Source organism: Sordaria macrospora, chromosome 2, assembly GCF_033870435.1.
Source record: "Sordaria macrospora chromosome 2, complete sequence".
In the NCBI taxonomy this organism is placed as follows: Eukaryota; Fungi; Ascomycota; class Sordariomycetes; order Sordariales; family Sordariaceae; genus Sordaria; species Sordaria macrospora.
In genome coordinates, this window is record NC_089372.1 from 5085105 (window position 1) to 5099555 (window position 14451).

Below are 14451 nucleotides of genomic sequence, written 5' to 3' on the forward strand. Positions count from 1 at the left end.
AACTACCCAATGAAGCAACCTTTGAGCCCCCTTTATAGACCCGTTTCCTTTCCCTCGCCTTGGTTTAAAATTAATTACAGACTGACGACACATCGATGGCATAGTCTCACGACTCTCTATTCGACAGCAAAGAGCCTCGAAGGGTCGAGGTCACGACGGGAGCATCCGTGGGAAGCTCTCAAAAACGCCAGTGGGGAAACAGGTCAGACTTGGGAAAATCGCGAATCACAAATGGCAGAAGTGGACACTCGTTAATCGTCTTTACCCCATACCTCATTTAGTTTAGATTCATGGAATCTCAAACATGGCGTATGCTGGGCGAAGCTTCCCTGTCACAAATGTGTCTTCACAGGAACGGGGACAAGAGGCTCGAGAAGTAGTTGAGGATACGTGCTCACATATCTTTTGAGAGAAACTCAACGGTGGTTGGAAAGGGGATCATCAACCTATGTCATGATGTACCGGGCATCACTGGGGAAGGTGGCCTGGCCTTGCTGGCGTAACAGGGAAGACGTCAGTGATAATGGTGACACCCGAAACCCTGGCTCGTCGTGAGTACACCGCATAAGACGACAGCCGTGTCTCCCGTCTCAGAAGCTCCGGCAACCTTCTTTCGAGTCTGCCTCATCATTCACCGTACAATTATCTACAGTTATTGAAGAGAACACACGGCTGCCTGCGGGAACTGATGGGGTTGCTATCTACACACAAAGACCACAGCCCGACCCCCCTGTCGTCGATGTTTGTTCTTCTTGTCCTCAGCTCCCACGAATGGAGATGATTTGCAGAGGCCTGCAACGAAAAGCTGTTTCCTTGATTACATCACACAGCTTGCAATGGAGTTTGCTTGAAATTTCTACTAGGTAGAACGTTGACTAACCTTGACTTTGTATGTAAGTAGGTACATACGACGGCGACTCTGGTGTTGATGCCTTCGAAGCTCTTTTTCCTGAACGCAGAGGTCGTCAAGTATTCCAAATTCGACGCCATCCACAGCTTATAACCATTTTCTCTTCCCTATCAGCACAGAGTCTGAATGGAGGCCTGAGCACCCAGAGAAATTTCAGCGCAACACAATCCAAGCTGACATCTTAACTTGGATGATTATACCCAAAGTCCCCGCCGCTTTGTAGGTACAGAGTATGTAGGGTCTTGTCGACTACAATGCACCAAACTCAGTGTTCGGGTTGGTTTATAAACAGATACCACTTCCATCTGTTCTGCCCCACCATGCCGCTAACCAGACACAGTAAGAACAACAGAGATGCCAAGACTGAATCATGCACCCGCAGGGTGTACCTAATTGCTTTTCAATTCGCGGCGCGCGCAAAGTACTCCAACTCCATTTGATAGTATCCATTCACTACATATCCTAGCCCTCCGCAACTGTTGAACCGAAGACAAAACCCGGACGATCGCCTCAACCTCTTCCCGTCTCTAAACGAAACAGCGATATTTCTGCTTGACTTCCCTCAGTGTACCACCAGTTCGGCAATTGTTACGGGTACCTGGGATTGTCAAGCAGCAAGCGCATCCAACCACCGACAGGATGGCTGGCTCGTCCCCCGCTCGCCCAAACGGCAACCAGTGGGCAAGCCCTTCTTCACGATCAGTCATATCCGACATTCTCGCTGGCGACCGCAATTCCGAGGCTCGACACAGACTTCTGATTGAGGCAGCAAGGAGGGAACATGAACGTGTGCGCGAGGAGGCCGAAAGGGTATACCAGGAACACCTGTGGAGACAAGAGCAGGAACGCCTGATCGAGGAACGGAAGAAAGAGGAGGACAGGATACGGCAAGAAGAACAGCTTGCTGCTGAGCGAAGGAAGATCAATGCTCTCAAGGCAAAGAAGGTCGAAATCCCGCCCGTTTTGCCCGACCCCGAACCAGTAAAGGCACCACCTCCAGCCCCGAAGCCTGCCTCAACGCCAACTCCGTCACAACCACTCGCGACTCAACTCAATGGCAGTTCGCTCTTCGGAAAGACACCCGATACACAGGCTGCGTCTGCATCAGCTGCGCCGAAGGGGTTTGGAGCGTTTGGACAGACATCAACAAGTGCGCAACCCGCCACTGCTGCCCCGAAGCAAACAACGCCTCCAATTGCAGCCTCCTCTTCACCTGCGGTCAACAACTTGCTAGGAAACAGTACCCAGGTCAATGGAGTCACGGCGCCCGCGACCGTTGCTAAACCACAGGCACCAGCGCCCGCGCAGCAAGGACCCGACCGCTTGACAGTTATTCACAAAAACCTAAAACTGCTGCGCAAGTCAATGTTGGACCAAGCAAAAGCGAATCCGGCGCTCAAGTCTCGCATGGGAGATATGCGCCGAGAGATCAGGAAGTGTGTTGGACAACTCACGGGAGGCGGCGCAGGAGTTAACCGTCAACAGGTACTGACACGAACTTCATTCTGCTCTCGGATTTTTGGTGGCCTGCGCTAACCAGACACAATAACAGAACAATACCATCGCTGCTCTGCTACGCGAGGCGCTCGAAAACCGCGTGCAGTCTCAGCTCGTTGACCCGAATACTTTCCTCGTCGAACCACGAGCGCCGGTCCAAGGACCTACCAACAACGATCCGCAGATCCCGTCACTCTTTATCTACCTACTGAACGTTTTCGCCAAGGCGACCATCTCTCAGTTCATCAACGAAGGCGGCCCGCGCCCGGAGACAACCGATCCCGTGGGCGTATGTATCGCCGCCATATTTTCCGATCCGGCCTTCGCGTGGCGCGGGGCCTCCTTGATCGACATCCTTTTCGCCAAATTTCGTGTCGTCTGTCCCGTGCTCTGGGGCTACAGAGGCAGCGAAAAGACAGAGCAAGGACGCGCCAGGATAGGATGGTGGAAAGAGAACGGAAGATGGGTTACGGAACAGGCACATTTTGACCGCATGACGGGTCTCGGTGCCGGCTTTGCCGCAATATCGTTGCGAAACTTTGGCTCGTCCAAGAAGCAGAACCCATACCCACCACGTCATTACTGGGCGGCCATGGCGAAGATCATCAACACCCCTTCAGCAGAGATATCCAACACCCAGTGTGTGGTTCTGAAAGCTATGATCCAGAACTACGAGGAAAAGTTTATCCACGCGTATGGGACCGCTGCTCTTGCGGCGTTAAGGACAGCGCTTGTCGAGTTCCCTGCTCGGGCGCCGGTCAAGTCCAGTGCTGTTAATTCGTTACAGGTTGTCTATGACCTGCTCAGGAAGAGTACTGGACTTGTTCTTGGATAAGCGGTCGGTCGTCTAAGGAGTCAGGGACAAGGCTTGTCCCATCACATGAAAGGAAAAAGTCATATCAACGGCGTTCAGGGATCTGTTCATTTTAGGTTGTTAGCATCTTGAAACGATAACGTCTGTCATATGTCGGTTACAAAAAGCTTGGTGTTCTATCGGAGGAAGAAGAAGAGGAGGAGGAGAAAGGACTTCCTAGCGTATTTGACGCTTTCTGTTATATACCCAGCGTATCTACAATTAAGGGAGCGAAGCTCGTAGCGGGCAAACAGAAACAAAAACCTAGCACAGCAGCGCTTAGAGACAGCCTTATATCGGGCGCAGAATTGAGCATTTGCATGGCTCAAACATCCTTGCTGACAACCGATGCCCGTGTGAAAGTGAGCTTAAAGTAGCAACAATTACTGGCCATCGTAGTGCTCCAATAGTTCATTAATGTATTACCGTGTACCCGTCCATCATAAGGTGTACGTATAAGAAGAACAGCATGTTAGGAGAATCAAAATTATCAATACACCCCTCTCAAACTCCTCTTAAACCGACAAGAACCCCAAAGAGAAACTAGCCCACATAACCAACCCAAGAAGCAACCCCGATCCTGCTGCTCTCCTTGCTTAGCTCACAGAATCAACAACAAAACCAACAACATAATCAGCACAAAGATCAACACGGCAATACAACAGCTGCTCAGCGCATCCTCGTTGTGCCTCATCACATACTGCAACTTCTGCATCCCCGTCTGCAACCTCCCCCCGACGCGATCCGCCAAATCGTCCGCCACCTCCAACATCTCCCTCTGCTCCTCCAGCTCGCGGCCCATGTCGTCCGCCTGCCTCCTTAGCACGCCGACCGTCTGGAACACCCCGTCCAGATGCTGGTCCTGCTCGCGCATCATCTGCAGCTGTTGCTGGTGCTCGAATTCGGCTGCGTAGTCGTCATCCTGTTCTCCAGAACCATTTTCGCCGTCGGCGATGGCGAAGGAGGATGGGTCTGGTAATTGGTCTTTTGTGTTGTTTTTGGATACGGCTTTTGAGGCAAGCTCCTGCCGCATGTTCTCCACCTCGGCCCCGACATCCTGCACTAGGCGCTTGCGCCGGTTCACTTCGTGCGCTGACAGGCCATATTGCGTGGGATCGCGCTCGACGGCGTTGACGGACTCGACGAGGTCGGCGAGGTCTTCGGCGAGGGAGGAAAGGGCGGATTCGAGATCGGAGCGGGCTGAGATTAGCTCGGGGGAGTCGGTGGATGAGGAGGACGAGCTGAAGAGAGAGCGGATGCGCAGGTAGGAAGTGAAGAGGGAGCGGGTGGATTGGAGTTGGGCTAGGACGTCCCTGTTTTTGGAAGTTGGGTTAGTTGTCTGTCAATGTGAATGCTGTGTTGTGGATGTTTTTGTGGTTTTGTTGACTGAGAAAAGGGGCCGCGGGAGTTCATACTGTTGGACCTCAAGGAAGGGGTCCTCCTCGTTCGTGGAGGACATCACCGCGCTGCTACGAAGAGGAGGAGGAGGAGGAGGACAGGTAAAGTGTAAACATTAGTTGTCAGTCGCATCAATCGACATGCGCCGGCCTTTTCCAATTCAAAATCGAGGCCCGAGATTCACTGCACAAGAGATTGGGGAAAGTCGTGGTATAGTAAGATGTTCTATTGTGTTTAATTATTCGGGAAGACTAGAATGACGTTGCGGCCGGCAGGGTTCACGATCTCGGCGAGACACACTGCAATGCCTAGCGGGCGCTGCACATGCAAACGCGCCCCAGATTGACACCCCCCTTTCGGTTCAAGGGGGTGAGTCTAAAAATAAATTGTGGTTCTGGACCCGCCGTCGGCTTGGCGTGCGGCACCTCTTTGGCTGCCCCGCTTCTGCAGCTCCTGCTCGTCTCAGGGCAATCGCAACAGCCATGAGCGAATCCAATGTTTCGAGGGGCTCTTGTCCGTCTGAATGGTGACCTGCTTGCCCCTGTTGTTTTGAGGGGAAATTTTGAGTCCCTTGTCTGACCCCAACGTGGAATTGGCCACTGCGGGCACGTCTGAACAAACACCACAAAATGCATAGTGTAGGAACGGGGGAGGTTGGCGGAGGACGCGCGCTGTCGGTCCGGCCGTCAGTGTTTGGCTCCATGTTCCCCAGTCGCGCGGGACAGTGGAGGGCAGCTCGCCCGATTTGGTAGGTGAAACGTAGCTTCAACGGAGCCGGGGACCGAGAGAGAGTCGCAGTGTATAATCACGGTCACTGGCGCATTGTTCCTTTCTTTTCTTCTCTTTTTCCTCTTCTTCTTCTTTTTCTTTTTTCCCATCCACTCTTTGACTTGGGTCAGGTCGTTATCTTTTCCCATTTCATCCCAGACCATCGTAAACACAGTCAAGATGTTCAGCTTCCGGCGATTCCTCCTCGCCGCTGCGCTGTTCCTCGGCGCCATGCTGCTCTTTGCGCAGTCCGCCGAGGCAGCCAAGGGCCCCAAGATCACCCACAAGGTCTACTTCGACATTGAGCAGGGCGACAAGCCCCTCGGCCGCATCGTCATCGGCCTCTATGGCAAGACCGTCCCCAAGACCGCTGAGAACTTCCGCGCTCTCGCCACTGGCGAGAAGGGCTTCGGTTACGAGGGCTCTACCTTCCACCGTGTCATCAAGCAGTTCATGATCCAGGGTGGTGACTTCACCAAGGGCGATGGCACCGGTGGCAAGTCCAGTATGTTGCTCCCAAGTCCTGTTATTCACTAAGGGGGTCATAGTATTGACTGGTTATGTACAGTCTATGGTGAGAAGTTCGCCGATGAGAACTTCAAGCTCAAGCACACCAAGAAGGGCCTCCTCTCCATGGCCAACGCTGGCAAGGACACCAACGGCTCCCAGTTCTTCATTACCACTGTCGTCACCTCGTAAGTTGACACGCTCTAGCTGTACGGTCTAGGGAGTGCCCGGTTGGCTAACACGCGTCATGTTGCAGTTGGCTCGATGGCAAGCACGTCGTCTTCGGCGAGGTCCTCGAGGGCTACGATGTCGTTGAGAAGATCGAGAACACCAAGACCGGCGCTCGTGATGCTCCTGTTGAGGCCGTCAAGATCGCCAAGAGCGGCGAGCTTGAGGTTCCCCCTGAAGGTATCCACGTGGAGCTTTAAAAGGCGTCTTCTACCCATCTTTGCAAACCCCCAACCCCCTGCCATTTATGTTTCCAAACCTATGTGGGAGATGTCATAGACAAGAGAGGAAAGGATATAGAAGAAAAAGTCTTTTGGAAGCCTCATACCTATCATGATGTCCTACTTGTGGATTTGGTTGCCTGTCTTTTATGACCATTTACCCGTGTGTATGAGTCCATGTGCTGATGAGTCGGTGTTTTTCTCATCAGGCCTGGAAGGCCAAGCCCAATGGGCATCTCCCGCGTACGCAGACGAAGACGAGAAACCTGCTGCTCCTGTCCCTGTCTCCGACTCCAAGCCTCCTGCTCACGGCAGCATCCCCGCCGCCGCTGCCGACGAAGACGAAGGTGCCCCTTTGCTCGCCAAGGTTCTTTTCTTTGGCGTTTTGGTCACCGGCCTCGTCGTGTATATTCGCCTTCGCCGCGCCCCTAAGGGTACGTACGGAAAGGGTATGGAGTAGATAACACCTCGACAGTCTGAAATCTGACAAGCTGCACAACAGGTAGCTACTGGGGTCAGGGCGGTGGTAACTAGGGCAGACGATTGGGTGTTAAATTTACTCTAGGATCAAGATATGGCTCATTCGGAGCATAAATTCAAAGGCAGTCTTTTCCTTGTTTCAGGAGTAGTCGTGGCGCTGATGATGATTGCTATGGCAATGTGGTGGTGTGTCTGTAAGTCGAAGCATAAAGTAGCATCACGTGGACCCACATTTGCATCCGTTCCAGTCGCTGGGATATCGAACTTTTTTTGTAGTACAGTCAGTACCCGACTTGTAAACTACTACCACTACAGGAAATGAAACCTTGAACATCTTTTTTTTTTTCTTCATTACTGTATCACCTCAAAACTCCGTCTCAACAAATCCAAAAACAAATCAAAATCGAAATATCATATTCAACCAAAAATCGATCAAGATGAAGGTCATGACCCTCAACTTTCTGACCTGCGCGGTCAAGAACTGCAAGTCGTCCAACGACTCGTTCCCGCTGCACCCCAAGGAGGCCGAGCTGGCCAAAGACGATATCGAGATCAACCCTCAACTTCTGATCAATGTCCTGCCCCGCATCGACTGGGCTGCTCTGCGGACCACCTCTACTGAGGTACGTTGTTGTGAACATAATTTTTTTCCGTTCAATCTGACTCAAACCATTCCGATGCAATTTTCACCTCTCCTCTCCATCTCACTCCTCTTCCTCCTCATTCACTATTGATCCTCATCGAAACGCCTTCACTAACAAAATACCACCCCCAGCTCGGCTTTCCCACGCTCCCCGAGCAGCCCCCCTCGCCAGAGGATCTCCAGTCCGACGAGGCTCTCCTTAAGGAGCTCCACGAGCTGCTTATGGAGACCCAGATGATGGAGGGCAAGCTCGTGTGCGGTCACTGCGGGCACGAGTACGCCGTCAAGAACGGCGTCGCCAACTTTCTCTTGCCTAGTCACTTGGTATGAGCGGAGCGCGGGCGGATGCGAGGCGTTTTCATGGACCGGTTGGATCAGTTGGACCGGTTGGAGAAGTATCTAATCGGAAAAACATCATCGGGTGATCGGCATGGGTGACAGCACCGTCAAGAGGGAAGAGTGGCTCTCACTTGGACTCAAGGGGCGTGATACCTGGCTGGCCATCTACAGGGGAGCGATCGATGAATGGGTGGTCTGGTGGTGATCCAGGGTTGATCAAGGGCTATAGTGTCCAGTCGCTCCTGGGGAGAAGAATGAATGGTAGGGGCTCGGAGGATGGCGACGACCTTTTCTTGAGGGGCGGTTATTTCAGCATTTTACTTGTTTCACTTTCAAGGCGTTCTGTGAGGGAAAACATCAATAGAGGCATTACCTGGCAATATCAGCGGCGTACACAAAAAGATTCATTCACCCAGGCCAAAGTTTGGAAAGTGGCACATGCTTCATACATAGTATTGCTCGTGTGTACATTCTTGTTTTCATTCCCATATCTTCTGTTGTTCTAGTGTACGAATGCGCAATGCTTTAATGATACCCAACCAAGAACAAGAACCCTCGAACTCCGACCTAGCCCCCAAACCCATATAGCATGATTCCACGACCGAACAGACCTTTCATCCTACCGCATGCGCATCTGTTGTTCGCTGCATCCCAAGCCCCACAAAAACTAGGAACGAGTCCTCCAGGTAGTTTACTGCTGCTTCTTCTGCGCAGCCGGTCCCATCTCCTTGTCGAAAGCGCCATACGAGACCTCGAGACTACCGAGAGCCCTCAGTCCGACGCCAAGAATGGAGAGCATGACAATCAAAGCGATAATGGCCACGAAAATACCTAATCCATGGTTAGTAAAGTGTCTTTGTAAGGGAAGCAGCGTACAAAATGACATACCAGGAGTGAAGAACTGATACTTCACAAACAGCGGGCGGTTGTCATATGTGGTGTTGCCCTTGCCCTTGCCCTCCTGAGAGTCGACATCTCCACGCTTGAGATCCATATGGACTGGCTCGATGAAGTCAGGCTGGTAAGCCTTGAACTCGTTAGGGTCCGATACCATGACAAGGGTATAATCGCCCTTGAGGGTGTCGAGCGTAAGGCCCAGCTGATCGTCTAAAGTTGCACATGTTAGCACAAGACAACCTAATAGCCCTCCGAACTGAACATACCATTAGAAGCCATAATTTGCTCCCTCTTATCCATGTGCTCCAGGGAAGGCAGATGCATGAGATCAACCTTGACAATACCGGCAACCTTCCCCTTGGCCGCACAGGCTTCCTTCACATAATCCTCCAACGAGTGGGTGGAGAGGTCGCCGACCACCTCCGCAACGCTGAACCGTCCCTTGATATCCTTGCTGGCGATTGTGTCACAAAGACTGCGCATCTTGCAGTGGGAGCCATCGCGAATATCGGCGGCGTGGACGTTGGGTTGGGATACGATAACGTAGTCCCTCGTGGGACAAGAAGAGAGGATCTCCTTGGCGGAAGCAATTACTTGATTGCTGGTCTGAAGTTGATCGTACTTTTCGGGTGTGTTGAGCCTAGCAATTACAGTTTCGACGTGTTAGCACAATGCGTTTGAATGCGCAAGATGGGTTAGATGTGGCACAAGATCATGATGGCGCGAAGGCAAGGGACACCACCCGCAACGACAATTGGACATGACGTACTTGGAGGTGGAAAAGAGGACAAATGGTGAAGAGTCAGAAAAAGCATGCACCGCCGTGGAGGCGAGCAGAGTTGTTGCTATTGAGAGTTTCATGGCTGATAGGATGTGCACAACTCTCTCCGATGTCGTTGTCGTCGTCGTTGGTTGTTGTGTTGGAGATGCGATGGGATGGTGTAGTGTACAACCGGTAGCGTGGTGTAGCTCCAGGATCCAGAGCCCGGGAGCGTGGATGTCACTGCACTGAGAGAGTGCCTGGCGTCCGTTGCATGGGATTGGATGCTGGGCGTTCGACCGGCAGGCTGTTGGCGGCTTGACGCCAGCATCAGAGATGGGCGGTACGAAGGGGCAGAATCCGATAAGGCCGTTTCCTGCATTGAGTGAACCTTCGAACAGGGGGGTGCTATCAGTAAATTTACAGTTGACCTAGACTCGCTTACATCCAAACATCCTTCCCGTCCTCACCTCGACTTCTCTCCACACAACGCACTGCAACCAAACGAACTTTCCACTCAAACTCAACGTCATAATGGAGAGAGACCCAGCATTCTTCGCCGCGCCAAGGCCCAAAAAGGATGGCCTCGTGCCGCCGCCCAAGAAGCGCAAGACAGTGCACAAGGTCGAGGAAATCACATTCGACAAGGACGCCCGCACCGAGTATCTTACCGGTTTCCACAAGCGCAAACAGGCCCGCATCAAGGCTGCGAAGGCGCAAGCAGAGGAAGAGGCACGGTTGGAACGAATTAGACTGAGGAAGCAGGTACGTACTTGGACAATCGCTGTTTCTTTCGTATTGCACGGCAGTAATTCTAACCTACGGCGGATGACAGATCAGAGAGGAGCGCGCGAAGAACCTCGAGGAACATATCCAGACAGTGCACAAGCTTCTCCATGAGGCAGAGCGTGCCGGTACAGACGACAAAAGCTCTGAGAAGAAGCCAGACGAAGAGTGGGACGGGATATCCGAGGACGAAGTTGCGGAAGAGCCTGCGCTTGATCTGGAGGAGGAATACATCGATGAAGACCGCTACACGACTGTGACAGTAGAAGCTGTCAGCGTAGACAGGGACGGCATCCACAAACCACGGACCTTGAGAGACGAAGAAGATTCCGAGACGGCGAAGAACAAGAAGAAGAAGGATGCAGCCGAAGAGGTGGCGCAACAAGAGGCCGACAAAAAGTCAAAACGAAACTACCCGGAGAAGAAGAAGAAGAGGAAATTCACATACGAAAGCCGACATGACCGAAACGTCACAGAGAGGAAACAGAGGGCAAAGAAGGCTAAGCGGTCGTAGTGGGTTAGATGACGAAGGAATAATCTGCCGCTGTTCCTGACAGCGGTTCCCTTGCAATATTAGATCTTTCTTAAGTACAATATGTGCAATGCTGGGATGATGGACTATGCTTTGAACTAGTAGGTAATATGAGTTGTACGTGGAAGTGAGATGACGACTTCGTATGTCCATCTTATCTCCCCGTCCGACAACCCGTGGACAAACGGCATAAAGGGTCAGGCTGATATTCTCGATGCGGTGACGCTGTGAACAAACGTAAAAGGAATTTCCACCATGTTCCGACTGCATCCGTCAACCAACTTAGATGTTGGCGATATCGGCCTGGAACTCCTCCAAGCTCTTCTGTACCTCGGCGTACTTCTTGGCCATCTCCTCGTACTTGGACTCCCACTGATCGCGCTCTTGCTCGAGAGCCTGAACCTTGCGCTCGAAGTGGCCGGCCTTGACGTCGGTCTGGCGAAGTCTATAAAGCGAGAAAAATGGCTTATTAGTCTCAATATCGTAAAGAAAAGGGGTTCAGGGGTGCAGGGGTGCGGGAGGTCAGGGGCCCCCCATTTCATCGTCCAGGAACGGATGATCTTCGATGAGAACGTACTTCTCGTTGGTCTCGCGAAGAGTCTTGTCAGCTTCCTCGGCCTCCTCTTCAAGAAGTTGAAGTCTCCGTGTCAGCGTCTCGTTCTGAGTGCCTTGTTGCGCGCCATCCTCGGCGGCGCTCTTCAACTCCTTAACCTGGGTCTCAAGCTTGTCCACCTCACTTTCTAGCACGCTGTTCTTGTGGGAGAGAGAGGTAATCTCCTGCTCCTTCTGGAGGTTCTCCTGCTCGAGGGTCTTGATCTTGGTCTGGAGCTCCTCGACCTTACCCGAAGCCTCGTCAGCCTCGAGGCGGAGCTGGTTCATTTTCTGCAAACATGATCGCGCTGGTCAGCATTCTGTCGACCAAAGAGTATCGCGATAATAGCGTCGAGTCGTCGCGGGCATGTTTAGGCCTTCACGAGCAGGCCTGGGGACTACGGATGTGGCGGTGGCCGTAGCTGGTTGTTGCTCCCATTAAGGGGTTACGCATCGCTGGGCAGTTGGTGGGGTCCACCCCAGGGATCAAGCTCTCGAAAGCGGTGATGTTTCTTACCTCCTTGATGCGATCCATTGTGGCGGTATTAGGTATTTGTGTGGTAGAAAGGTGAAATTAGAAGAGCGTGATGGTGCGAGCTGAAGGGTATCTTGAGTGCGAGAAGGGCAGCTTATGAGGATGGTGTGGATGTGTGGTTGGGTTGATGGAAGGGAAGAGGAGAAGGAGTGGAAGGTAGCGGACAGTGATAGTGGGTTTGCAATATGAGAGTGCCCCTCCCCTCCATAACGGACGCCTGCGTGTCTCCCTCGCCTGCCGTGACTGGGGACAGACGGGAGCCATACATCGTGCCCAGATCGGGGGTCCAGCTGATCCAATTGACCCAGTGCGTCAGTGCGCCAGCGGGCGGTCTGGCAAGTCTGACCCTCTGAATGGGCTGCTCGCGGCTTCCCGCTGTCTTTCAATTTCCATCTTCATCCACTGGGACTTGTCGGTCTGGTCCCGTCTCCTGGAATCCAACAAGGGGTCGGCTCAAAGTGGGGCAAGTCAAGTTGACCAACTCAACCCGTTGCTCGGCCAACGCTTCGCCCGATTCACCCACAAACAACCGTCTGGTCCAAGCACTTTGAACGGAAGACCATCCAACTGCTGGATCCTTTCTCCGCGCAACTAATATACGACTTCACAAAACTTTGGACATTTGGGGGTAATCCCGTCCCAAAAAAACCAACAATGTTCGCAACACAGCAAGACCAAGAAAATCGCATCGCGCATCAAGCTGGGATTACCAAACAACTCCCAGCAAAGACACCCGGCGCTTTGTACCCCAAAACGCCGTTGAAGGTTCCACTCAACGATGAGAACACCACTCGAGTGTTTGGCGGAAAGGGCACGATTGTAAAAGGCGATAATGGCTTCACCAAGGGAGCTCGGGCAAACATGATGACACCCGGTAAGTGCTCCTTTGATCCCTTTCCACAATTGTAAGAGGTTGGTTGCGCAAAGAATATGGGTTGACCATTTATCGCAGCCCCTCGAACTGCCAGAGCGCCACTCGGGAACAAAACTACCAACGCAAAGGCAAGAGCGACACAACAGACCGGAGGAGGCAAGGAACTAGGCGGCGATCTGAAGTCAACCGTGAAACCAACGACGACCCTCCTTCAGAAGCAGGCCGCACCGCAGACCCAAGACTCCAAGCTGGAAGTGCATGTTGACACCAAGCCGAAACATGACGAAGAAGAGGAGATCGAGTACTGTCCTCCTCCGGCCCAGGATCTTCCGTACGAGTCCGACGTCCTCCCTGCGCACGCCCTGACCTTCGAGTCGCTGAAGCCTGAGAACATGTTCAAGGGATACTACGAGTATTACTATAAGAAAGTGGACGACAATGGCATGACAGCCAAGGAGAGGGAGATGGCAGAGCGGCAACAACGCAACTTTGCACGCGGCGACGAACAAATCACGAAAGACATGGAGGCATTCGATTGGAGTATTGGCGACGTTCCTGAGAGCAAGGATGTCTTTAAGAAGACTCAAGTGGACGCATCTGCAGTTGCTCGTTCTGGAGAAACTAAGAAGATTGGATGCCTACCAAGCAGGCCGCCCAGTACATTGGTAACCCGAAGAGCTGCTTCCGCTCTGTCCCATACTTCCGCGAGGGAACGAAGCATATCCCGCCCACAGTTGAATAGCAAGCCCTCTTTGACGGCCGTTAACAAAGGCAGTCTCTTTGCGCGCAAGCCGTCTTTATCAAATGCAAGCCACGCCAGAACCCTGTCGAAGGACCGTCCAACCTCCACTGCGGCATCTCGGAACACTCTAGGATACACCAGAGGCAGATCTGTTTCCGAAGCGACAAGACCGGCCAGCGCTGCTGCCAGTAGTCAACAGCAACCGGGGCCAAGGCCTCGTAATTTCTCCCGCACCAGCAGTCTGGTGTCGAATGGGTCAGACAGCACCATCACACCGGCTCGGTTTGCGCAGGCTCAGACAACACAGGAGGTCCAGAAGCCACTTGGGCTCCTGTCCATCTTCACCCATGATGAGGAAGGAGAGCACAGTGACCATGAGACCGTGCCACATTTTGACGATTCCGATGATGATTTCCAGCTCTCTACCGACTTCTGAGCACAGGCGGGCATTGCAAGTTAAGAACTTGGTGGACATTCTTCCAGTTAATTTCTCTGCATGAGCGGCGTGGGTGTTTAGGTATCGTATCGTTACGGAGTTCAACGACTGGTTGGTAAAATGTATTGTTACGATGGTTGGTTGGTTGGTTGGCTGTTCGCTTGGTATGGCCGGTTCTTTTACGCACCATACAATGTTTTATGATCAAGCGCTTTTATGGTTGGCACTGGGAGAGGGTTGGTTGGTTCCATGGTGTTGAATCTTCATTGTCGGAGCAAGCATTGATTATTTGGCGTCTGTCCGGAAGAAAGGCGAATAAATCGCCATAATGATGATGTTCTTGGACCTTGTTCGGTGTTGGGAATCGGCAACCGTATAGAACTAGGCTGTCAAAATTGCAAAGCAGGGGACAACAACCTTGTAGGTTTTACTGTATCCAACAATCGGACGCTTT

At 52.5% G+C, this 14451-nt stretch overlaps 9 protein-coding genes across 9 annotated transcripts; 6 read left to right on the forward strand and 3 right to left on the reverse strand.

The window, feature by feature from the left end:
- Positions 1–614: 614 nt before the first annotated feature.
- Positions 615–3593, forward strand: SMAC4_07543 (uncharacterized protein). Its single transcript, XM_066090644.1, has 3 exons — positions 615–1140; positions 1251–2395; positions 2463–3593. Exons 2-3 carry the CDS (start codon positions 1550–1552, stop codon positions 3240–3242), a joined length of 1626 nt encoding a protein of 541 aa, XP_065946250.1. The 5' UTR covers positions 615–1140; positions 1251–1549; the 3' UTR covers positions 3243–3593.
- A 3-nt stretch (positions 3594–3596) lies between these two features.
- On the reverse strand, positions 3597–5225 carry SMAC4_07542 (uncharacterized protein). The gene is made up of 2 exons (XM_003344486.2): positions 4676–5225; positions 3597–4573 (listed from the first exon to the last, which is right to left on the reverse strand). The coding sequence occupies exons 1-2, from the start codon at positions 4717–4719 to the stop codon at positions 3862–3864; spliced, it is 756 nt and encodes a 251-aa protein (XP_003344534.1). The 5' UTR covers positions 4720–5225; the 3' UTR covers positions 3597–3861.
- On the forward strand, positions 5226–6479 carry SMAC4_07541 (uncharacterized protein). Its single transcript, XM_003344485.2, has 3 exons — positions 5226–5931; positions 5995–6121; positions 6190–6479. Exons 1-3 carry the CDS (start codon positions 5607–5609, stop codon positions 6359–6361), a joined length of 624 nt encoding a protein of 207 aa, XP_003344533.1. The 5' UTR covers positions 5226–5606; the 3' UTR covers positions 6362–6479.
- Positions 6480–6497: 18 nt separating this feature from the next.
- On the forward strand, positions 6498–7063 carry SMAC4_07540 (uncharacterized protein; the record flags this gene model as incomplete). Its single annotated transcript, XM_003344484.2, has 2 exons — positions 6498–6816; positions 6885–7063. The coding sequence occupies 2 exons, from the start codon at positions 6498–6500 to the stop codon at positions 6914–6916; spliced, it is 351 nt and encodes a 116-aa protein (XP_003344532.1). The 3' UTR covers positions 6917–7063.
- Positions 7064–7211: 148 nt separating this feature from the next.
- On the forward strand, positions 7212–8220 carry SMAC4_07539 (uncharacterized protein). The gene is made up of 2 exons (XM_003344483.2): positions 7212–7485; positions 7638–8220. The coding sequence occupies exons 1-2, from the start codon at positions 7300–7302 to the stop codon at positions 7833–7835; spliced, it is 384 nt and encodes a 127-aa protein (XP_003344531.1). The 5' UTR covers positions 7212–7299; the 3' UTR covers positions 7836–8220.
- A 79-nt stretch (positions 8221–8299) lies between these two features.
- SMAC4_07538 (uncharacterized protein) lies at positions 8300–9756 on the reverse strand. Its single transcript, XM_003344482.2, has 4 exons — positions 9511–9756; positions 9008–9381; positions 8733–8951; positions 8300–8675 (listed from the first exon to the last, which is right to left on the reverse strand). Exons 1-4 carry the CDS (start codon positions 9600–9602, stop codon positions 8536–8538), a joined length of 825 nt encoding a protein of 274 aa, XP_003344530.1. The 5' UTR covers positions 9603–9756; the 3' UTR covers positions 8300–8535.
- Positions 9757–9987: 231 nt separating this feature from the next.
- On the forward strand, positions 9988–10801 carry SMAC4_07537 (uncharacterized protein; the record flags this gene model as incomplete). The annotated part of the gene is made up of 2 exons (XM_003344481.2): positions 9988–10266; positions 10337–10801. The coding sequence occupies exons 1-2, from the start codon at positions 10036–10038 to the stop codon at positions 10799–10801; spliced, it is 696 nt and encodes a 231-aa protein (XP_003344529.1). The 5' UTR covers positions 9988–10035.
- A 30-nt stretch (positions 10802–10831) lies between these two features.
- SMAC4_07536 (uncharacterized protein) lies at positions 10832–12115 on the reverse strand. The gene is made up of 3 exons (XM_003344480.2): positions 11928–12115; positions 11397–11701; positions 10832–11264 (listed from the first exon to the last, which is right to left on the reverse strand). The coding sequence occupies exons 1-3, from the start codon at positions 11943–11945 to the stop codon at positions 11102–11104; spliced, it is 486 nt and encodes a 161-aa protein (XP_003344528.1). The 5' UTR covers positions 11946–12115; the 3' UTR covers positions 10832–11101.
- A 384-nt stretch (positions 12116–12499) lies between these two features.
- SMAC4_07535 (uncharacterized protein) lies at positions 12500–14397 on the forward strand. The gene is made up of 2 exons (XM_003344479.2): positions 12500–12819; positions 12898–14397. The coding sequence occupies exons 1-2, from the start codon at positions 12600–12602 to the stop codon at positions 13995–13997; spliced, it is 1320 nt and encodes a 439-aa protein (XP_003344527.1). The 5' UTR covers positions 12500–12599; the 3' UTR covers positions 13998–14397.
- The last annotated feature ends 54 nt before the right edge of the window (positions 14398–14451 follow it).

Coding starts and splice junctions, on each gene's coding strand:
- SMAC4_07541 (XM_003344485.2), top strand. CDS start 5,607: ATGTTCAGCTTCCGGCGATTCCTCCTCGCCGCTGCGCTGTTCCTCGGC. Junction 5,932..5,994: donor TGGCACCGGTGGCAAGTCCA/GTATGTTGCTCC, acceptor GGTTATGTACAG/TCTATGGTGAGAAGTTCGCC. Junction 6,122..6,189: donor ATTACCACTGTCGTCACCTC/GTAAGTTGACAC, acceptor GTCATGTTGCAG/TTGGCTCGATGGCAAGCACG.
- SMAC4_07539 (XM_003344483.2), top strand. CDS start 7,300: ATGAAGGTCATGACCCTCAACTTTCTGACCTGCGCGGTCAAGAACTGC. Junction 7,486..7,637: donor TGCGGACCACCTCTACTGAG/GTACGTTGTTGT, acceptor TACCACCCCCAG/CTCGGCTTTCCCACGCTCCC.
- SMAC4_07538 (XM_003344482.2), bottom strand. CDS start 9,602: ATGAAACTCTCAATAGCAACAACTCTGCTCGCCTCCACGGCGGTGCAT. Junction 8,952..9,007: donor GCAAATTATGGCTTCTAATG/GTATGTTCAGTT, acceptor GTGCAACTTTAG/ACGATCAGCTGGGCCTTACG. Junction 8,676..8,732: donor GTATCAGTTCTTCACTCCTG/GTATGTCATTTT, acceptor ACCATGGATTAG/GTATTTTCGTGGCCATTATC.
- SMAC4_07543 (XM_066090644.1), top strand. CDS start 1,550: ATGGCTGGCTCGTCCCCCGCTCGCCCAAACGGCAACCAGTGGGCAAGC. Junction 2,396..2,462: donor CAGGAGTTAACCGTCAACAG/GTACTGACACGA, acceptor ACACAATAACAG/AACAATACCATCGCTGCTCT.
- SMAC4_07542 (XM_003344486.2), bottom strand. CDS start 4,719: ATGTCCTCCACGAACGAGGAGGACCCCTTCCTTGAGGTCCAACA. Junction 4,574..4,675: donor CCCTTCCTTGAGGTCCAACA/GTATGAACTCCC, acceptor TTCCAAAAACAG/GGACGTCCTAGCCCAACTCC.
- SMAC4_07535 (XM_003344479.2), top strand. CDS start 12,600: ATGTTCGCAACACAGCAAGACCAAGAAAATCGCATCGCGCATCAAGCT. Junction 12,820..12,897: donor GGCAAACATGATGACACCCG/GTAAGTGCTCCT, acceptor CATTTATCGCAG/CCCCTCGAACTGCCAGAGCG.
- SMAC4_07536 (XM_003344480.2), bottom strand. Junction 11,265..11,396: donor CTTCGCGAGACCAACGAGAA/GTACGTTCTCAT, acceptor CTCGCTTTATAG/ACTTCGCCAGACCGACGTCA.